The sequence below is a fragment of the Microtus oregoni genome, unplaced genomic scaffold (genome assembly GCF_018167655.1).
Source record: "Microtus oregoni isolate MIOR12 unplaced genomic scaffold, Mior012 000022F_ref0000154, whole genome shotgun sequence".
NCBI lineage: Eukaryota > Metazoa > Chordata > Mammalia > Rodentia > Cricetidae > Microtus > Microtus oregoni.
In genome coordinates, this window is record NW_024543081.1 from 27,136,526 (window position 1) to 27,159,434 (window position 22,909).

A 22,909-nucleotide genomic window follows, 5' to 3' on the forward strand; every position below is an offset into this window, starting at 1 on the left:
CCCTTTTAGTATTAACATTTTCAAGATCTACTCAATGGTATAGCATGTGCCAAAATTCCTTTTGTTTGAATGTTTGTTTTGGTTTATTTCTGTGAGATAGGTTTCTGCTAAGTAACCTTGACTGCCTTGAATCTCCGTGTCCCCTCCATTCCTTTTTATAGTTCAATAATTCCATTGTGTGGGTAGATTTCAATGTTTATTCATTTACCAGTTGATGGACATCTAAGCTGTTGCTACTTTTTGGCTGTCATGGCAAGTGCTGCTATGAACATTCGTTTACAAGTGTTTATTTGAGTTCATGTTTTCAATTCCTTGGGACATACGCCCGGGATGGAATGGCTCAGTCATCAGGCAACTATTTTTAACCTTTGAGGAGCTGTCAAACCTTTGTAAAGTGGCTGAGTGATTTTACATTCCCACTAGTCAACAGACCTTTGCCGAGACTTGCTATTTGGCCATGTTCTTGTCTGTGGCCATCCTAATGGATGTGAAATTGTGTGTCACTGTGGTTTTGCTTGCAGGTCCCTAATGACTCGTGTCTTCTCCTGTGCTTGCTGGGCACATCAAGGAGCCTTTAGGAAGGCGTGGGCAGGCTTGGGGCAGTGCAACCTCCAGAGTGGCAGCTGAGGGGTTCCTGTAGATGTGTGGTTTTGAGGGGCAGAGAGGGAATGCTGACAGAATGGCAAAAAGGTGAAGGCCCTGGACAGAGCTGAGACTTGGGCTAAACATGGAAGATGATCTTCAGCCTTCCCCTTCTCCCATCTCCTGGTGGGGTGTCTTGTTAACTATAATGTTTTGCTCCCAGAGGATAGGGAGCCCCTCTGTGAGTTCAGAGTTCAGCTAAGGGCTGCTCTTGTGTGTTGGCATGTACCTGACATCGTTTGTGAAACTGGCTATGGTTGTGTGGGGTAATGCCCCTTTTATCATTACCACCAGAGACACACAGAGAACATCCTTTCTAAAACAACTTCTATACTACTGAGAGAGGATTCCTCTTCTCTTTTGTTCTCCCTCCTCCCTCATCTCGTCTACTTTCTTTGAGGTAAATTTTCTTTCCCTCTCTAATCCTGTACCATGTACTGTCTGGACATACATGGGATAGATAACTCAGTGTGCTGCAGCAGGGTTGCAGAGAAGGCTCCAGACTGAATGTGCAGTCAGATGCTAGCGTTTACTACTAGATCTGCCTGGTGAGAGAGGTGGCTTCTCCTTGGGGCCATGGTGCTGTATTTGGATATTGCCCACAGCCATTACACAGGCCAGTATCCCACTTGAGGCGAGCTGTCTCCCCAGTCCTCCCAGGAGCACAAATCACACACACACACACACACACACACACACACACAGAGAGAGAGAGAGAGAGAGGGGGGGGGGGGGGGAGAAAGAGAGAGAGAGAGAGAATTTTGATTTTACCCCCCTGACCACATCCCATGAGCTTTGGAAAGGAGCCATTGCTGAAGTTCCATTATTTCCTTCTTCCTCCCAGTCAGTTTTGTCAGTCTGTAAGTTCTGCTTCTTTTTCCAATAAGGCAATGCTCACCGATCCTATCTTCCAAGCGATGTCTAGCTATGCTTTCTGCAATGCTGGGCTTCCAGGCTTGCTTCTTGCCAGGCCACTCCCTTTCACAGCATGGCGGTGGGAGGGGCAGGGAAGGGCAGTTCTTCCAGCCTCTATCTCCTGCCAGACTGAGCCAGGAAAACTGCTCTGCAGAGGAAGCAGACTGACGCTGGAATGTCCTGATCCAGCACACCAAGTCCTCAGTCAGGGCCCCTGAGGGAATCTGGAAAGTGCCCAGCTGCTTTTCTGCAGTTGACCCTGGGGAAAGGCCCTGCCACAGCTGTGCGCCTTTGCCTGCTCTTCATGTTGGGGTGTATATGCATCTGGCCTTCAGTTTTGGTATGGTCTCTGTCGCTCTCTCTCCCTTTCTTTGAGACAGAGTTTCATGTAGTCCAGGCTGGCTCTGGCCTTGCTATGTAGACCCAGCATGATCGTGAACTCCTGGTCCCCCCTATCTCTATCTCTGGAGTGCTGGGATTTCAGGTGTGCATGTGACACCACACCCAGGACTTCATGAATGCTCGACCAAATATTCGACTAACTGGGCCATACTTCTGGCCCGATTTCTCCCATTTTTGCCATGTAGGAATGTGTTTGAGTCATAGTCATTGAAGATTTTGTGAGAGCAGGGCACGTCTCTTAGCAGGGTCAGGCTGCTGAGATGCCAGAGTAGAATGTCTCTGGTATGCTTTCTGTTCTCAAGAATCTCATAGTGCTTGAGAGATGTGGGTTATATGACAGACCCTTGCTTCTCCACTGGCACCTGAGGTCCCAAGGAGCTAATAGCTGTTCCTTGGCTGGTAGCCAAGATCATCCATCCATATATATAATTATTCTATTCTATTATATATATATATTATATAATATACATATATTATACATATATTATATACATATATATATATATATGTATATATGTATATACATATATATACATATATTATATATATTATATACATATATTATATATATTATATAATATATATACATATATTATATAATATATATATATTATATTGCTCCTCAGTGAACTAATACATCGATCTTGATTAGATCCTTTTAATTCTTTATTATTTATAAGAGCTCAGTGAGGAGACTGTGTAATGTCTAGGAGTACTTTGGTTTACAGAGGGTTCTAGAAGATGAGGGCCTGTCAGGGCATCCCACACCACACATAACTAAACTGCCAAGCAAGAGGCTTGCAGGAACCAGTGTCCTGATAAGGCGTTGCTGATCCTTTGGCAAGTAGGAGTTGGACTCTGCTGGGAAAGTCTTGGCATGAGGTATTTGTTTGGTTTATTGATTCATCAGTTCAGCAAACATCTACTGGCCAGGTACGGTCCTGGCTGCAGGGTCTTCTTGTTCTCAGAAGGCTTCTCTGGAGAGGAAGGAGGAGAGGAATGATGGGTAGCATTACCCATAATTCTGTCTTGCTCACTAGAGAGTTCTTCCAGAAGCCTTCCGTTCCAGGTGGCACCCTGAAGCCCACAGCTTGTCATCCCATGTAGGTGACCCCAAATGGCTCAGGGAGACGGCCTGGAACTCCACTGAGTCAGCGCATCCAGTTCAGTGTCCTGTCACGGCGCCGCCACCCATTCCACTTGGAGACAAGCAGCTGTTGGAATGGAAAATATTTAAAGCCTCATTAAAAAAGCAGGGAATCTAAGATAATGCCATTTTGAAACTACGAGAACCCTCTTCTGTTGGCAGGCAGCGACGTTTCTGAGAAACAGAATTTTAGAGTGTTCAAAGTTGGAGCAGTTTGGTCCTAGTGTTCCTGGGTCACATAGCTTCTCCAAGTATGGCAGGAAGATAATTTATCACTGGGTTTCCTGTTCAGCTGGAGAAAGTAGCATGCAAGGCTACCTGTATGTATGAGTATCTCTCTTTATGTATCTTCATCTTTATCTATCTATCTATCTATCTATCTATCTATATATGTGTGTGTATTGATATATATATAGAGAGAGATCTCTCCTCTAGATCTGTAGATAGATAGATAGATAGATAGATACCTAGACAGACAGAGACAGAGACAGAGAGAAATAGTCTGAAGTATAAAAGGCATTCCCACCTTCCCATTTTGACAGTTCATGCAGAAGTGTTTCAAACCCGGCCCATTTTAATTGTTTCAGAGAATGTATTCTGGCAACAATAGGTGATTCTGACTACCTGCTATGCAGCAGGCATACTTAGAGCTATGAAAATGGACAATAATAGAACCACCGCAGCACTAGAACATTCTGATGTACTATCAAGGAACTTTAAAACAACATGTGAAATAGCTCGCCTATCTTGGCTTATCCCTGGAGGACCAAGTTTGTACCGTTTTGAGTCTAGAAGGCCAAAAGTCAAGAGAAGCGTCAGTTACCCGTGTTTTTCTAGAAGGTCTAATTCACAGCAAGCCCCTGAAAGTTACTCTCGTAAATTTCTCTGTTTTTAAGAAAAAGTTTCCTATGTTCAGTCTGCCCTCTACCTGGCTACATAGCCAAGGATCATTTCCAACTTCTGATCTTCATTCTTCTCTTTCCCGAGGGCTAGGTACAGAGGTACCACATCTGGCTTGAGGCTACTTCTATTATGCAAGCTTTAAATATGAGAATACCCGGATTCAGAAAGGTGAGAAGCTTACCTGAGGCTCAGCAAGGGAAGAGGCAGGACTTCCTTCCATGTCACTTAACTTTCAGGTTGAGAGCCCCCTAAATGAAAACCTTTGCATTTGCATCTGGTCACAGCTGTGGATGGAAACAAACTTAGGGCCTTGAAATAACATGCATTTACTGCCATACGTTTCTGGATTTTGCAACACTGCCCGGTAGAACGACACAGATTTGCACAATGAGGCGTTTCCTGAGGCTGTGACATTGCACTTAACATGTTAGAATTCTCTCTCTGTCTGATACCCTCCCGTTCCAGCTCAAAACATAATATCGTCATCCTCTGGCTCCATGAAGCCACTCCATCCAGTCATTTGCATCATTTTTCTGCTTTGCAGTAACTTCTCCTTTCGTAGGTATCCACAGCTATTCACCCGTGTGATGTGCACCAGAAGACAGTACCCAGCTTGGCTCGGTACCTTGTTAATATCTGCCACCGGTTGTAAGAATGAACGGATCTGGCCAAAGAAAAGATAATCAGATGTCTAGTCCATGTTTTTCCAGTGTGATGGGTATTCATTAGCATGTTAAATGTGAACAATTGGGAGGCGAGGTTGGGATTCCTCTTTCATTAGCCCTGCAGATATGTCCGGATGCCAAGCCTAGGATGTATGAGCTACAGCTATAGACTAAGGGCTGTGTGGGGGAGTCTTCTTGTGGGACCAGGTGTGCTTTGAAGGATTCTTTGGGAGATCTGAAGAAGGGATTTGGCTCCTTGTTTCTCACATCGACGGCCCAGTGAGGTCTGTGCTCAGCTTAAAGTAGATGAATGTGGCTTAGACATACATTATTTCTTTTGATTCTGGGATTCCTTTGATTACAAGATGCATTATTGATGTCCTCACGGTTGCTGGCAGAGAAAGCAGACGTTGAAGTGCATTGACAGGAATACACATTCTGTGTCAGATATGTGCTAGCCTGTGAAAATATGGCCATCAGAGAGGGAGGAAATGAGACGACTAAGAGCAACATAGCCACGCTGGGTGGCTGGGTGGTAGCTGCTGATGGAGCGAGGTGTGAGCGTGAGTGGGGATGGTCTGGCCAGCTTCTTAAAAGTCTTTTTTAACATCTAACATCCCAAGTGCGGGATCCATGCAATAGAGTCGTCTCTCCTGAGGCCAAGCCTGCTCTGAAGGGTTGTTGAGATTTAAAGGAAAGAAAGGACTTACAGATATCTAGGTGGTTTTTTTTTAATTTCTGGGTTTTTTTTTTCTTTTCTGTTATGGTACGAAACATTGGCAAAAATCAGCTTAGGAGAGGAAAGGGTTTATTTCATCCTACAGTTTTAGATCACCGTTCTTTGTTGAGAGAAGCCGACGCAGGAACTTGAAGGCAGACATGCCTGCTTGCTCTTCCACACAGCATTGCCTCTGACCAAGCCGCTCACTTCACAGCTGAGGAAGTGCAACAGGAACTATGGGGCCAGCTCCATGGTTGGCTTATACTCAGCTAACTTTCTTCTTTAGTTTAAGACCACCTGCCCAGGGAATGGCTCTGCCCACAGTGGGCTGGGTTCTCCTGTGTCAATTAACAATCATGATAATCCCGCATGGACACGCCCACAAGCCAGTCTGACCTGTGCAGTTCCTCCACTTAGATTTTCCTCTGGACGACGCTGGGCTGTGTCAGGTTGTCAGCTAACCAGGACACCAGGTTTTATTTGTTAATCATAAAAACTAGCAAGATGCTCATCCTGTATTAGTCCGTTCCTTTCCCTGTGAGGTACAGCAACAACAGGCCCTGCTCTCGGGTTGTCATGAAATTAAAGAAGTTTTTGTTGTGTGTGATACACATACTTGCCACGCAACACGTGCTGGCCTTGATATTTAAGAAAAAAAAAATGTTATTTAGGCTGCGAGGGTTATTGTTGCCTCCTTGAGATGGAACAGGAGTGGTGCCTCTCATTGCCCTAGGCCTGGCGAGGACTCATCATTGCAGAGTAGCTGATGCTGGGCCTGAATGCTGCAAGAAAGCACTCAGCCACAAGGCTTCCAGGGGAGCCAAAACTGCCCAGGCAAGTTCTTCCCACACTGTTTTTCCTGTCCTCTGTCTGAGTGGAGGCTGGGACACTGAGGTGTTATTCCTGGAAGGTGACTTGCAGGCCTTGGAAGTAGCATCCTCTCTGTTTGTCACTGGGGCAGGGATCACTGGACACCCAACCGGATGAGCAGCCACACGGAGCATGTCCACGCTGCTGATCTTGATGACAAGTTGCTAAGTCAGCCCTCCTGGCTGCAGGTGTCATTTCTATTTCGGGGTTGTCACCATAGCGACAGTTATTTGTTCTATCACCTATTGGCTATGGGTCATTGGCTCTGTCTACATAGAAACTCCCTTAGTGTCAGCATCTCTAAGCCTACCTTGGCAGTGCTGAGTTCCAATTACAGTAACTACCTAGCACTCAGGTCCTACTGGAGCTCTGAGCTTTGAGTGTTGGAGCCCTCAGCTCATCGTGCTACAGCTCCGTGGTAGAGAGAAACAATAACTCTTGGTGGCTTTCAGGAATTCTTCTGCAGGCTCAGCTCTTCACAGTCCCCGCTCTCACCTTCTGGAACTATTCAGCTGCTGCTACAGTAGTTATATACCTATCCTTGGGGCTGGGAAACCTGGGAATTGTCTGCTCTTCTTCATGCTATCAGCTTAGCTTGCTCTTCATGCGGCAAAGATCACAAGGAAGCAATAAACCCGTCAATGAGGCCTTATTAGATCCTGGACTTCAGCGTGAGTTGCGGGCAACATAGGGAGGAAATAGAAGGACCCTCCATTGGACCCATCTCAGGATCGCCGTTTCTTGTAAACAGTTGTAAGGAAGCCCTAGTTGTCCTGGGTGGGGCATCTCCCTGCCAGATCGAAGACTGTTGTTGTGAGGATGTCAGGTGGCTGTGGTGGAACCACAGTGAGTCATTTGAAGCTGTCGTGACAAAGCCAAATCTCTTCAGTCATTGGATTTGCCGTGCCTCCCAGAACAAAGCCAGGTTGGAATGGTTACCGTGGTAGTTGTGATATTTCCTGTGACTGGAACAGAGTCTCTTTGGGGCATCTGGGGCTGGTTCAGGGTCTTATCTGGGCATCGGTCACTGTGTCGGTGTCCCTGAATGTTCACAAGGCATTTAAAGCTCCCTCGGCTGTCCTGAGGAAAGCCCCAGGAATTATCTAGGGAGTGTCTGTTTGGTCAGCTTTTGTGGTTGCTGTGAAAACAGTGGGGCTGAGGTTTAGTTGCTGCTGCCCCCGACAGGCCTTCGGGAGTGGCATCAGTGTCATTCACAGCCTTGCAGGACTTGGGAAGAGGGAGGAAAACACTTGTGATTCTGATCTAGCTGATGTTCTTGCTCAGCCCAGAGCAGTTACAGGTTCTGCCCTAAGTAGCTAACACCGCAGCCAGGCATGAGGGAAGACTGGCAGCTATCAGTCAAGCCAGGGAATTGCCTGCAATGGACAGCTTCGGTCATTTAAAACAACAAAACAAAAAACAAACAAACAAAGAAAAACTCCCTTGGGGAGTACCTACATAAAAAGATTAAACATGAAATGGACGGTGCTCTTTCTCAGACCTAATCTAACCGTGCCTTAACCTCAGCCCAGCACCTTAGGATGGGGCCTCCCTCTCCTCAGCCACACATCTGCCCTCCACAGGCAGTTCTCACACTTTATGATCGGTCTCCCTCCTAGCAACACTGCGTCATAAATGTCATCATTCCTCTCTAGGCGGGTGCTGCTTGGAGCCAAAGGCAGAGGAAATGTGAGGTCATAAATATGAAAGATGAAGGCCTGAAGCAGAGCGATGGGGAAGATGCGGTCCCCAGTGAAGGGACTCGTACCCTGTTGTGCCTATTTCTCCGAGGGGTCTCTCCCTGTGAGGGGAGGTGTACTTTTGTTCCCTCATCCTGGTCAGAGGGCTTTATTATGGAGCTACCTCTAAGCTTGGGAATGGACAGGAGAGAGAGGCGGGTGTTGCTTGCTGTCCTTTAATGGTGCTGAGAGGCCTCATGATCTGCCATCTGCAAGCTGGTAAAGCCGAGGTCAGTGATGGGGTTCAGTTTGAGTCTGGAAGCCTGAGGACCAGGAGACCTAAGGTGTCGGTACTAACCTGAATCAGAAGGCCCAAGAACAAGAAATTCCAGTCTCTTAGGGACAGAAGAAGATGGATTTCAGCTCAAGCAGAGAGCAAATTCACCCCCTCTTTTTGCTTTATTCAGGCCCTTGAACGGACTGGATGAGGCCCACTGACCCCAGAAACACCCTCGGCAGACATGTCCACATGCAATGTTTTTCCAGCTGCCTGGACTGCTCTGAGTCAAGTCAGGCTGACACACGAGACTGGCCGTCACACTGCTCATGAAGGGGTCGTTTTTGTTGTCATCCATGCCACAAGAGTTCAGAAGTGGGGAAACTATTGGGTCAGGAAATTCTGGGCCTGCTTCGTGGAAGGGGTGGTGCTTCACCCTGAAGAAACGAGTTGAGGGGCTGAGAGATGGAAAGGAATAATAGCACAACGTGATTGGTGTTTTCCTTAGGCCCCTGGCTTTGTCTAAGCACAGCTCCCACTGAACAGGAAAAAATCGCGTTGGTAAATAGGAACAGTGTTTGACATGGTTTGATGAGCGGAAGCAATTGTCTGAGCTGTAGCCAGCTGCAGATGACTCCAGAGTTCACGACATCCTTTCTGAAAGGATGTGAATTCAATGTCTGTGAGGCACTCGTGAAATAAAATCCAGCTCCTCCATGAGGATTGGCACTGGAGTGTATTTGTAATTAATATAAATATTAATTATATTATTAATGATTTCTATTGAGTTAATAATTAAAATTATTAATTATTCTATGACAGAATATTTGGTATAAACAACTAAAGGATGGAGGATTTATTTTGGCTCATGGTTTCAGAGCGTTCACTCCCTGGTTGCTTGATCCTTTGTACTCAGGCAGAGCATTGTAGCACACATGAGGTATGTCCGTCTGCACCTCAAGACGGACAGGAGACAGAGAGGAAGAAAGGAAATTCCAGGATGAAGTATGAGCTTCAAAACCATGTCCGCAGCCACCTACTTTTTCTAATTAGGCCCCATCTTCTAATGTTTCTACCACCCTCACAAACATTACCAACATTGTGGGCTCCAGTGTTCAACAAATGATCGTGCACACATGTGTGTGCGTGCGTGTGTGTGTGTGTGTGTGTGTGTGTATACAATGAATATATATATATACCCAAAACACTACCAACCCAATTTGAGGTTTGGAAAGATGGCTTAGTAGTTAAGGATGCTTAGTGCTCTTACAGAGGACCCAGGTTCAGTTCCCACCGCCTACGTCAGGCAGCTTACAATTGCTTGTAACTTCAGTTCCAAGGGATTCTATGTCCTCTTCTGACTTCTGTGGGTACCAGCATGCATGTAGTGCACATAAATTCATGCAGGTTTATACACACATACACATTGAAAGATCTTTTTAGAAACCTACCCATTTGTTAAATAGTATAAAATGTTTTTTTAAAACTTATTTGTGGTTCTCAGCCACTAAGAATATCATTTTAATTGAAATGTATTATTTATCTCGCCTTTATAAAAGCTAGTCCCAGAGAGGGGGAAAAAACGCCAGCCTTAAAATTAAAATAGTATTTATCGTCAAGCATTATGGTAATAAATGCTTTTTGTTTTATTCCTTAGTAGTTTTCCTGATCCCTCTGGAAGGAAATATCCGCTGAAACAAAATAAAATGGTCTTAATGTGTGTGCTGAGCTTAGAGCCGTGTAGGAGACATTTTTAGCTTGTATGGATGCTGACCTCGTCTTAGGAGGTCATCCCCAAAGCAGCAGAGTGTCACACCTCACAAAGCTCTTTCACACACATCTCTCTGAAGATCTGCAGTGCGTACTGAGGTGGGCTAGGCTAGAATTATGGCCTTGTTTCACAAACAAGGACATGAGAGCCTCAGAGGCTAAACAATGAACATGGGGTTCTGAGAACCCATCAAAGGACAAGGCCGAGATAGGTGAGTGGACCAGGACTCATGTAGCAACATGTGGAAGACTTGTGTGTGCAGGGAAGTATGGCTGCAGTTTGTTTATTTATGTGTTTTAGTATCATCTTTTCTTTTTGAGCAGTCCCATGTATCTCAGGCTAGCCTCAATGGCCTTATGTACCAAAGAAGTCTCATGTATACCAGGCTAGCCTCCACTTCCTTATCAAGCCAAGGATGACTTTGAACTTTCTGATCCTCCTGCCCCTATCTACAAAGTGCTGGGATTATAGGTATGCATGATTTCTGTAGTGCTAAAGATCAAATCCAGTGTTTTGTGCATGTTAGGCAAGCACTCTACCAACCCAACCACATTCTCAGTTCAAGTTTTTGAACCTGGGTCCAGAATCTGGTTCTTCCCTGCACTGAAGCACATTGGTTTTTTTTTTGTTTGTTTGTTTGTTTCTAAGTCTTGATTTTTCTCTTCTATAAAGATGACTAATCATGTATCTTGAGGACGTTTGTGAGGGTCAGCTTGTCACCAGGTAGGTGGGAATGCTACAGGAATAGCTGTGCCGTCCTAGCTGTGCTGGGTGCAGGGTTTCATTTTTTTCCTTAACTTGTAGTCCTGCAGATTGGTATTCATAAACTAATATTCCCATGTCTATTAGGTTTAAAAATTCATATATTTATTATTGATTTTGGTATGTGTGCACTCCTCATGCCATTTTACATGCATGTGGAAGTTGGAGGACAACTTGTGAAAGTTGGCTTTCTCTTCCCATCCCCTGTAAGTCCTCTGAATTCAGATTGTCAGACAAGGTGGCAAAATGAGGCCAATGAAGTGGACAGGCATTGCGTTAGTGATTTACATTCTTGTCATTGAGCAGGGCTGCTGAAACTTTGTCCACCCTGACCCTATTTCAAGTGAACAATTTTAAAGCAACCTCTGTTGTGTAAGTTTATAAAGCATGTATACATATAAAGCCATACGTTTATTTTTAAATGACCATTTATTAAAGGGGAAATCAATTATGTACACTAATGAGATGGATGTATTGTTTGTTTTTACTTGAATTAAGTCTTGGTTCAACACTTGAGACAGAAAGACATAGAACATCTTCAGTGCTTTTCAGAGCTGATCCATATTCCAGTTTTATAATTATCAACTCAAGGAATAATGCCTCTCATAGATACACAGTACAAAACAGAAGAAGTGCATTTAAGGCTGTTTCAGAAATGGTTGGACATTCTGCCCTGATCCTAAGTTAAAATTCATGTAACTATGAAACTCAAGTCAGCAATTTGAGCAAGGTTTTAAAAATCAAACATTCTGATACAATACAGTCCAAAGGCAGACGAATTTTAATGCCTGAGAGCTGACTGTCGGAAAGTAGTGAAAGTCCTTATTTTCTATCCTTAAACGGCTACACTTTCATAAGAGCACTAATTCGTAGCATACAGTGGCCTCAAATGAGAGCGGAGGTCTTTTAGTGGCCTTCATTACTGTGTGGGCTTGCGCAAACTGTGCATGCTGTCTGATCAGAACTAAGTATGAAGACAAGCAAGACAAGGGCGAGGGCTGCCAAAGGCACCCCTGGTTCATCATGCACTTGATTTTGAAATTGCTTTTGGTAATTGAGTGTTCAGAAACTTACTGTTGCTAGAGTTTTCCCTACCCCGCCCCCAATCCCAGGGACGGCCCACATTTAAATAGCTTTTGTTCTAGAGCACCGAGAAACCACTGAAAAGTGGGTAGCTGGGGGTGGAGAGGTGGGGGATGACACCATCATTTTTCTAATTATTTTATCCTGCACATCAACTTGATTATGAGACTGAGTCCTGGGGCTGGAGAGATGGTTCAGCAGTTCAGAGCGCTTGCTGCTCTTGTAGGGGACCTAAGTTCAGTTCCCACCATCCACATCTGGCAAACTCCTGCTCTGGGGATTCCGTTGTCGTCTTTTGGATTGGACTCTGCAAGAACATGTATTCATGTGCACATATCACGTAGGCATACTCATTAAGACCTTAAAAAAAAAAGATGGGAGTCTTATTCAGATGTGGGTTATAGAAGACAAATGCCATCTTTGACTACTAGGAAATTGAACAGTGGGTGGAAATTTGATGCTGTCAACAGCGTTTAATGCTGACTGTAGCTGGGTGACAGACATGTGGATTTCATGCTACTCTTCCCCTGTATTCTGTATGTACAGAATGAGAGAAAGGGAGAGCGGTTTCATCATGGGAGACATGATTTGGTACTGAGGTTAAGTCAGTTACAGTGGTCCTGATGAGAGTACTGGGCGCTTGGCCCAGGGCATCAGAGGAGATAGAGAGACCGTTGTGGGCAGGCTTCCAAGCATTAAGGTAGACATAACTTGAGGATGATTAGATATAGGTTTGAGGGTGATGATGGGTGTAGAGTTTCTGGTTTTAGATGGAGTTATCGCTCTGAATTGGAAATTCCCTGAGAAGCACCAAGCGGGCCCTGTGCCTCATGGTCTTTTCTAACCCCACTTTCTTTCCTCTCTATATTAACAAATATTGAAGCTGCTTCCTTATGCAGTGCCTTCCATTCCAGACTTCTTGCATTCATTGCACTCAGCAAATAATTAAGCTTTGATATTCATGCATTAATTAGAATCCTTTTCCAGGTTCACAGAGGGCTGTCCTGAAATATGTGGGTTCATCTCCCTTTGCTTTTTTTTCTGAGACAGGTTCCTCAGCTTTCCAGTAAGCACACAGCTGCACGTGTCTGTCTGTCTGTCCATCATACCTGCCACACATCGTTAGTTCATGTTTAAGAAGCCTGGGCCTAGAGAAGTTAATGACTTGTAAATTGCTCTCCAAGGCTGAGCCAGAAATAGAAGGCAAGAAGGTACCTGAACAGTCTAGCACAGAGCTGCTCCACGGAGGTGTCAACCCCACTGTGGGGAGTGACACGTGCTAGCTGTCCACCCTCACACAGCGACTGGCCACCCTAGGGAGCCGAAGCACTGTTAATGAGCGCCCAGCCTCTATTGGTTGAGTACTTGCCCAGCCCCCTGGCTGACAGTGTCACCTTTTCTCCCCACACTCTTCAGGTCGTTTTCGGATGTGACGGCTGAGACATGAGATCTTCAGCCTCCCGGCTCTCCAGTTTTTCCTCCAGAGATTCACTATGGAATCGGTGAGTGGTCCCTGACCCGCCATGTCTGGGAAACGTGTTGATGCTTTGGGGGTTCAGCGGCAGCAACATGTACAGGGTGGGTTAGAAACAGCGTACTGCATACATGCCCACTGCTCTTTTAGTGTTTGTAGTATGAGGGACCTCTGAAATTCCTCCTTTTGTTTCATATTTATTAATTTGCGCATGCGTGTTTTATAGCATACATGTGGAAGTCAGAGAACAAGTTTCGGGAGTTGGTTTTCTCTCTTCCACCATGTAGGTTTTTGGGATCCAACTTAGAGTCTCAGACTCAGTGGCAAATACTCTTACCATCTTGCCTGTCTTTTCTTGTTGAGACGAGATCTCATGCTGCCCCAGACTGGTTTTGACTATACCAAGTAGCTGAGCATGACCTTGAACTTCTGGTCTCCATTCTCCTCAGTGTTGGGATTACAGGTGTGCATCGCCACACCTGGTTTATGTGGTGCAGGGGATGGGACCAGGGCTGTGTATATGCTAGGCCAGCATTCTACCAACTGAACTCCATCCCAACCCTTTTGCACGGTTTTCTATCACATTCATTACCCGTTTAATTTAATCCTAAGGAAATTCACTTGGTGGGGCAGGGTGAGGTGGAGAGGGATGTATCAGGAAGTGGTCAGGAATTACAGCGGGTGCTGCTTTAGTCAGGGGAAGTTCATTGGAGATAGTTGCATCCTGTCCACCCATCTGAACTGCTGTGTAGGGGTGACTGCATTGGTAAATAACTCTCCTCCTAGCTGGATTGGAAGTCATTTTCTCCGGCCCTGGGGTCCCTATGTATCCCCCACATTTTCTATGTCATCTCTTCTTGAAAGTAGGTTTGCCCCCATTCGGCAGCTGAGACTACTGAGTCCTAGAATTGGGGGCAGATAAGGGAAAGGCTGAGAAGTTCAACTTCAGGGGTCAATTAGAAACCTGACTGCTCAGGAAGAGCCCCGAGAACACTGCCAAATCACGAAGGTTGACCCGCACGGGTTGATTTGCTGCCGCTGATGTTGCCTGGAAATCCGTGTGGTGTGATGCCTGCGCGCTAGTGTGCGAGGGAGTGGCTGATTCCTGGTCCTGCTTCAGAGTCGTGTGCTCTTTGTTGAGCCATTGACCTTATCTCTTACTTCTGTTCCTTATCTAGGAAAGGGGAGGGTGATAAATATTTATGTTTCGGATTTTTTGGCACAGGTTAGAAGCCGAGTGTTTGTATATGGTAGGTACACAGAATGCAGTCATTATTTCATTTATCAGGCCGAAAATAAATTTTAAGGATGGTTGGATAAGCAAACATTTTCTGAACAGGGCGCTAGGGAGCTGGACTCAGGGAAATGCTTGCTATGAAAGCAGGAGGACCCGATTTCAGGTCTCCAGCACCCGTGCAAAAGCTGGGCAGTGCCAAGGCTGTGTGCGTTTGTAACTCCAGTGCTTGGGGGCAGGGGTGGGTAGAGATGGGTGAACTTTTGAAGCTTTCCAGCCAGCCAGTATAGGCAGCTATAAACTAGATCCATTAAGAGAACATGTCTTAAACATGATGTGCAGAAATAACTGAGAAAGATGTCTGGGCATAAAGCTGTGGCCTCTGCAGGTACATCCATGAGCATGCTTAATATACACACACACACGTATGCACACACGCATACACGCTTGCACGCACACACGCATGCACGCATGCTCAAATATTGAATGGATGGGTGGGAGAAACGAGAGGGGCAATCAAAACTGAGGCTTTTGATGTGACCCAGACAGGAGGTGACAAGAAACTGTTTCCAAGGAAACAGGCTGTAGATGTCTGCTTTCATAGGTTGTCTATTACAAGATTTTTCAGATCCTGTTATGTTTTATTGTGTTTTGTTTTTGAGGTCAGGAGTACCATACAAAGTGGCATTGATTTTTGTAGGTATCCTTTTAGGGCATATGCATTGTACTGTGATTGTTAGAACTCATGGCATTACTGGAATTCAGTTTTTGCTATGAATGACATAAAACCTAAGGCCGTTGACTTTAAAAATGTAGGAAGTAGGAGCTGGGAGTTGACTCCGCAGTTAAAGCGCTTGCTCTGCAAGCCTCGGGATTGGAATTCAGATCCTAGAAGCCAGGTGACTGCTAGGCCCGTGTGGTACCCTGCTGGTAATTCCAGCCTTGGAAGATTGAGACAGGACCCTTGGAGTAAGCTGATCACCAAGACTAACCTCTTGGTGAGTTTGGTTCAACTGAGAAACAGTCTGAATGAATAATGCTTGAAGAAGGATTCCTGATATTAAATCAATCAATCAATCAGTCTCTCTCTCTCTCTCTCTCTCTCTCTCTCTTTCTCTCACACACACAGGGACCTGCCCATACGTGTACACACTCATGTACATATACACACTACACACACACATGGAAAAATACAGATAATGTGTATATATTCTCTTCTCTGAGAGTTCAGACACAGATGGGGAGGTGCTGCAGTAGTCTGTAAGGTCTCAGGCCATTTCTCTTGTTTCTCTACTGTGTGGCTTTCTGTTCCCAAGGCTCTCTTATTCTCCCATGCTGGCTGTTCTTTTTCCTGGCCATTACATTTACCAGAAGTTAAAAAAAAAGAAAAAAAAGCAAGAGAGGCAAGGTATGTAGTACTTTAGCGTATATCTTGTTGGCTGAAATTTAATCCTCTGGCTATACTTAGTTGCAACAACAACAACAAAGACTTGATTAAAATATAGTCTTAATTCACTGAGAATGTGCTTACCATCTTCTTTAGGCATGGTACTACTTACTGAGAAGATAAGCTTTTTAGCCAGCTTGCTGGAGTTCTAATTGCTGGACACTAGTCAGGTGACCTTGAAAATCTAACCTTTCTGAGCCTCGGGATTTTCACCTGTGAAAAGCCGGTCTCTGTAGTGGCACTAAGTGTTCTTGTGAGCAGTGGATGAGCCAAGGCGAAGCTCTCGCCCCAGTGCCCGGTGCACCGTAATTGCCTCAACTTTTACCTTGATGATGGCTTACGACTTCATTGCTTCATCCACTCACTGGTGCCTGCCTTCTGCCTCTCCTCTGTTAGCGCTGCTATCGCTCCTGGCTGCCGCTGCTGTTGCACTGTTCCGCTGTTGTCTACTGCTTCTGCTGCTCCCATTCCCCCAGCCTCTGCAAGTCCAAAGCTTCCGGTTATGCTGTGACTCCTCCCACCGTGCCTCCTACTTCCAGATGCAGTGCTACTTTTAGTACCCTGTTCTCGCTGGCTGGCAGCACTGCGCTCCCTGCCTTTGACTCTGTACTTCCCTCCATTATGAAGATGAGTCTGAAAGTAGCTAAAAGGGAGCAGATGCGACTGGCATCTAAGGTTCTACTGATCTATTTTCTGACGTAGGTGCTAGCTTCTCTGTGCCAAATGTGCCACTTAAGACATAGAGGGTTCTGTCTGTTTATTTTTATTATTTATTTATTTATTGGTTTATTCGAGACAAGATTTCTCTGTGTAGCTTTGGAGCCTGTCCTGGAACTAGCTCTGGTAGACCAGGCTGTCCTCTAACTCACAGAGATCCACCTGCCTCTGCCTTCCTAGGGCTGGGATTAAAGGCGTGCGCCACCACCGCTCAGCTCTGTGTGTTTATTTTATACTTCAGAAAACAAAAGTGTCCTTTAGGGCTAGGGAGATATTTTAGGTGGTAAAGTGTGTACTGTGTAAGCATGAGGACCTGAGTTCAAGTCCTTCAAGCCTTGAAAAAAAGCCAAGAATGGTGGCATAGTACTCAGGAGGCAGAGACCAAACGATCCCCGGATTTGCTGGCCAAGACAGTCTACCTAAATCAGTGAGTTCCAGGTTCAGTGAGGGACTTGCCTCAAAAATTCGGTGGAGAGGGATTGAGAAAGACTCCCAATACCTGCATACTGCATATGCGCACTCACAGACACACACACGCACGCATGCACGCACGCCGTAGCTGGCAAGTGGTAGAACATGAATCACACCCAGCTGATTGCAAAGCCTGTGTTCTGAACTGTAATCTAAAGACCCGTCTTTCTATCTCTCAGTTCCTTCATTCTTTCACTGAAGGGACAGTAATCCATTGCCCTTTTCTTAGGTGGTAGGTGCCGGAGAATGGAATACAGCGTCCATGCAGATGGTACAGCTGCCTTGTAAAGCTCTGTCTTGACGAGGTGAACACCATAGGACTGTTAGAATAGGTTCAGTGTGAAATGCCCTGGGGCCCCACAATGGGCCCGGGAAGCCAGTCTAACCGCTCTGCTGAGTGATTGATGGGGAAACGTACCACATTAGTGGGCGATCCAGCTACGTGTGGCCCACGTTCAGCCATATAAAGCAGTGTTCGCCACCTCTGCCAACAAATACTAAGAAGGGGTCAGCTTTTCTTGTCTTGGCTGTCACTGTCACAGTTACGAGCTAGCTGCCTGGCACTCCATGCAGCAGGCCACACGGAAGCTGTGAATTCAGTGGCGGACAAAGAAAGGAGTGGAGACTTCCCATACTGTTACTGAAGGCAGCACAGATGAGTGAGCCAATGCTTGAGATCAGAATCCACAGCAGGGCAGGTGCTATGCACTCAAGTGTGGTAGGAGCCGGGCGATGGTGGCGCACGCCTTTAATCCCAGCACTCGGGAGGCAGAGGCAGGCGGATCTCTGTGAGTTCGAGACCAGCCTGGTCTACAGAGCTAGTTCCAGGACAGGCTCCAAAGCCACAGAGAAACCCTGTCTCGAAAAAAAAAAAAAAAAAAAAAAAATCAAGTGTGGTAGGAAATGAAATGGGCCACTTCTTTTTGACACTGTGCATGACACCAGCAAGGCAGGGAAACAGCCCGTGGCAGCTATGTCGGGTTCCGAAACCAGCTGGTATTGTTTTCAGGGTTTTTCTCCATGTGTACAAATGACCTAACTTGAGCCTGCAGCCCTCCGAAGCCAAGCCCTGGGAAAATCCTCTGCTTTCCAAATGTCAAGGCAGACTCCGTCATTATCTTGCTGCCAGCTGTTAGCCCAAATTGAATTCCCCTGCATCCAGCTGATGTCCCTTTTTGGCCACAGGGCAGGGGTCAGGAATGTGTGCTGCACATGGACAGGAAACGTGTCCCAGAAGCCAAACACACAAGGCTAACCTCTCAACTCTGCATTTCTAACATAGCCAAAAGGGTCAGGGTGCCTAAGGGGTCTGAGTGTGAAAGAAAAAGAAATGCATGATAAAAACAAAACAGTTTTTAAGCTCCATTGTGAAAGGCCTTTTGATATCATTGAAGTAGCCTAAAATTCCTGCAGCCGCTTTCCAGCTCTCAGTTCCTCAGTTACAAAGGTTCAAGCTAGAAGGTTCTCCCCAAACGGAGAGTCTGGAAAGTATTATCCTGCCTCTCCTTCCCTCCTTCCCCCTTCCCTTCTTCCCTCTCTCCTTCCCTCCCTCCCTCCCTCCTTCCCTTTGCTGCAGCATGCTGGGGGTGAGGCAAGGAGGGCATGTCCCTGTAGGCTCAGAGAGTGTGGTCTGCCGATACCTGGCTCTGAACCCCTCATCTCCTGTTTCTGCAGTGTGTATTTTCTTTCTCCTTTCCTGTAAGAACTCCAGTCATACTAGATTTAGGGTCTGTCCTGCCTCCCTGTGACCTCACCTAAATGTATACCTGATTATACTTGCAAAGATCCTGATTTCTTGCGTTTGTTTGTTTTTGAGATAGGGTCTCATTAGCCCAGGCTGCCCCTGAAGTTTGGCCTTGAACTCCTGATTGTATCTCCCAGGTGTTAGGATTACAGGTGAATGCCAACACAACAGATCCTGTTTTCCAATGAATGGCCGTGTTAAGGCGTGCTTGTAGTTGAGATTTGCGTGTCTTTTACGGGCATCACAGCACATTGCAAACATAGACCATCACGCTACCTAAGACCCTGAGTCTGGCTTACCACCTTACCCTCTTTCAGTGTTATCTTTGAAAGTAAAGGGCACACGTCTGGAGGGTGGAGCCTTAGGTTGCTTGAATTCAAGTGTTTCCTGTTTCTAGCTAAGAAACTCAACTGGTGGCTGCTCCCATGTGGGAAGTTCCTGTGGGATTCCCCGTTGGTTAGAGGGGCTCCTTGCAGCTGTCACCGGTGCTGTTTGCATTCTGGGCTGAAAGGTGAAGTCATTGAATTCAGGGGAAAGACCTGGACAAGGAGGAGATTCCCCACTGACAGTGTAGGTCGCTTGTGTGGCCTGGGTACATTTCTTGGCTGGTCTGCCCTGGGCATCTTATGTGCTCCTTGATGCGAGGGGCTCTTTGTGAGGACAGCCAGAACCAAATAATGTTGGCAGGATTACCTAGCTTATAGTAAGCACAGGATGCCTGTGCTGGGGTACGCCAGGGCATAGTATTTGTCCAGGAAGAGGCATCTGCCTGGCTTATGCCACCGCATAGTTCCCATAGCAAAGGCCCAAGTTCACTGTGCAGGACTGAGCATCCTCAAAGCTTTTGGCCGTCACTTCCCTCAGTTGTGTGTATTGGTTACTTTTCTTGTTGATATGACAAAATCCCTTCAAACAGGGAGGGTTTGTTTTGTTTGTTCAAGGGCACTGTCCATCACTGTAGGGAGACAGGGCAGCATGGGTGCGAGACCCATTGCTTAGCAGTCAGGAAGAAGAGATGAAGGCGGGTGTTCAGTTCCCTTTCATTTTTTGTTCAGTGCAGGATCTCAGCCCACAGATGCTTCTGAAGCCCCTAGATAGGAGAGGTCTTTTCTTCTTACTTAACCCCGTCTGGAAACTCCCTCCCAGACACGCCGAGAAGTTTGTCTTCTACTGATTCAAAATCCTAGCAAGTTGACAGTAAGACGGACCGTCACCGTGTGTTTTACAAACATGGAGAGCTGTCTCTCACAGAAATGTCTGAGGGAAGCAGCAGCATCGAGAACGGGATATGGTTACAAACCAGGCGAAAGTCTGCCCTGCAATGAGCAGTGAGTTCAAGTGATGAAAAACAAATGGGGCTGAAACAGCGAAAGATAAGGTAGCATTGGAAAGATGATGGTTGCTTTCCAAAGTTATGAGGATAATTATATGGGGCAGGACAATAGCAGTCTGTCCTGTCCTCGTCCATGGGTCTGCTCTGAGAATTAAATGGGAAATAGCCTATGAAGGGCATGTCCAGCACCAGGCATGTATTAGGTGCTCACTAAATGCGAATGGTTAGTACGCATCGTCTTGTCTAAACCGTGGCACACTCTTCACAGGAAAGGATTGGAATTAATCATATAGGTGAACACATCTGTCCCTCCTTCAATGTCTTATTTAAAGGGACTTGCTTTTTGTCACTCAGCAAGTGTTGTGTGGCCCTGAAGAGCCAGGTGGAAGATGAGACAGGTAACCATAGGAAGTGGATTAGAAATCCTATGGATTGGGGTAGCCAACTTGGGATCCTCCTGCATAGCCTTGGGAAAACACAGATACCCTTGACCTGACCTTCAGACTTATAAGCTGAGAGCCCCCCACCATGTCAGACCTTTCTGGAGAGGGGGTCTTGGTGATCAGCTAAGTTGAGTGCCACTGGGGAAGACTACAAGAGGCAAAGGAGTGGAGAAAATGACGGACTAGGGCTATTACCATACCTCCACTTTTCATCTTGGCATTCCTGTCCCAGAACTACCTAAGGTATGACAGGACAGGCGTGGAGCCAAAATTCTTTCTTTCACGTCTCAAAGCTGTGACACTGACATATTTCCTCTGGTTGGTAGTAGTGAATGCTTTTTTAAAAAAAAAATTCTTACTAGAATACTTAAATTGCAGTAAAGTATGCATAACAAAATTATCACTTGTTTTTTAATGCATAGTTCTATTGTAGTAAGTACAATCACACTGTTGTGTAACCATCACCACGCCCCGTTTCCAGAATGTTTGTAGTTTGCAAAACTGAACTTTTGAGACTTGGGTGTGGTTCAGTGGGAAAGCACTTTTTTGGCACGTGCTAGGAAGCCCTGGGTTTGGTGGCAAAGCAATCAAAAGCGAGCAGACAGGCAAAGTCTTCCAACCTTGGCAACTCCGTTTCCATCAGATACTAGCTCCACATTCCTCTGCCCCCAGCATGTGGCAACTCTCAGTCTGCTTTCTGTCCGTAAATCTGGGCATTCAGGGTAGCTTATATAAACAGAATTATACAGTATTTGCTCTTTTGTGACCAATTTCACTTAAAACAGTGTTTTCAAGGCTCATTAGTATTGCAGCATGGTCAGAATTCCCTTTTCAGGCTGAAAAACACTCAGTGTGTGTGTGTGTGTGTGTGTGTGTGTGTGTGTGTGTGTGATATGGCTACCTTTTCTTTATCCACCATTCATTCACTTTCACTCATGAACAGTGATTTGTTTGCGCCCATGATGAGTAATTTTGCTGTGAATCTGCATGTATAAATATCTGTTGAAGTCTCTATAATTCTTTTGGGTGTATACACTGGAGTGGACTTGCTGGGCTGTATGGTAATTCTATGTTAATTGTCTTAAGGAACCCCTATATTGCTTTCCATAGCAACTACACCAATTATATTTTCACCAGCACAAGCAAGGGTTCCTGGTCTTCTTTGCCCTTACTGTAATTTTCTACTTTCTCTGTAGCAGCCATTCTCATAGGTGTGAAGACTTTCAATCAGAACAAAGCATGGGCAGCTTCACATTTCTCTTATGTTGTCTAGGCCAATTAAGCAATTCTGGGCTTTTATTTAAGCCCTAGGCCTAGAGAATAACAGACCTAAGTAATTGTTGTATGCTTCCTGCCTTCAAGACATTCAGGGAGTGTTGGGGGAAATAAATATGCAAATGGGTCATTTCAAGCCAATATAATACGGCTGATAATGTATCCTAGTGGGCTAATAATTTATAAATGCTTATGCCTTGAATGCAGACAGAAAAAGATAGCAGCAAATGTTTTGTGTCCTTAATTTTTACTGACTTCAGAGTCCCAGAATGCTTAGGCTGGAAGGGACTTCCCAGCGTTTCCTGTGACAATAGACGTGTTTGCCTGTCGCATCTGCTAGCCGTGAGTCCTTAAGAGGCATCAAGTGGATGGAGAAACTACATTTTTAATGTCGGTTTAATTTTAATGAACTTACATTTAAATTCAAATGAGTTTAATTTAAATGGCTGCTGTGTTGGAACCTACAGGAGACAGACATCATCTACCTCTTCTCACACCTAGGAAGCTGGTCACTAAGCTTTCTTGTGCCTTCTCTCTAGCAATTCTGGTTCCTTCCGTTTGGAATGGAGCCAGGAGTCTGCATTTAACCACTCTGTGTGATCTTGATACAACTACATCTGAGAAATGCTCCCTTGTATCATGTTCCTCAACGTCTGTATCTTCTTGTGAAATGCAAAATAAAATTTGCTTTTCCACTGGCCATAGTCATATATTGCCTAGCAATGTTCTGAGCAGCTGTACGTCAGATACGGAACAGGGGTCCTGTAAAACCAGGACACTCACTATTGTCACATGCTATCATTGCACTGTGCATGCGTAGGTGGTGATGTTGCAAGCAGTCCCGCTGCATAGCCTATTATGTAAAAGAGCACATGATACGCATCATCATACTAGACAGTGATAATGAAGACTGCACTATGTGTCTATGTATTTA

The 22,909-nt window shown here is 45.6% G+C and overlaps 1 protein-coding gene across 6 annotated transcripts in view; it reads left to right on the forward strand.

The window, feature by feature from the left end:
* Asap1 (ArfGAP with SH3 domain, ankyrin repeat and PH domain 1) overlaps window positions 1-22,909 on the forward strand; it is a 286,745-nt gene that overhangs the window by 20,399 nt on the left and 243,437 nt on the right. For all 6 annotated transcript variants that reach the window (XM_041671783.1, XM_041671786.1, XM_041671784.1 and 3 more), the window contains exon 2: window positions 13,254-13,339. In XM_041671783.1, coding sequence (XP_041527717.1) covers window positions 13,281-13,339 — 59 coding nt within the window. In that variant the 5' untranslated portion in view covers window positions 13,254-13,280. The remainder of the gene's footprint in view (window positions 1-13,253; window positions 13,340-22,909) is intronic.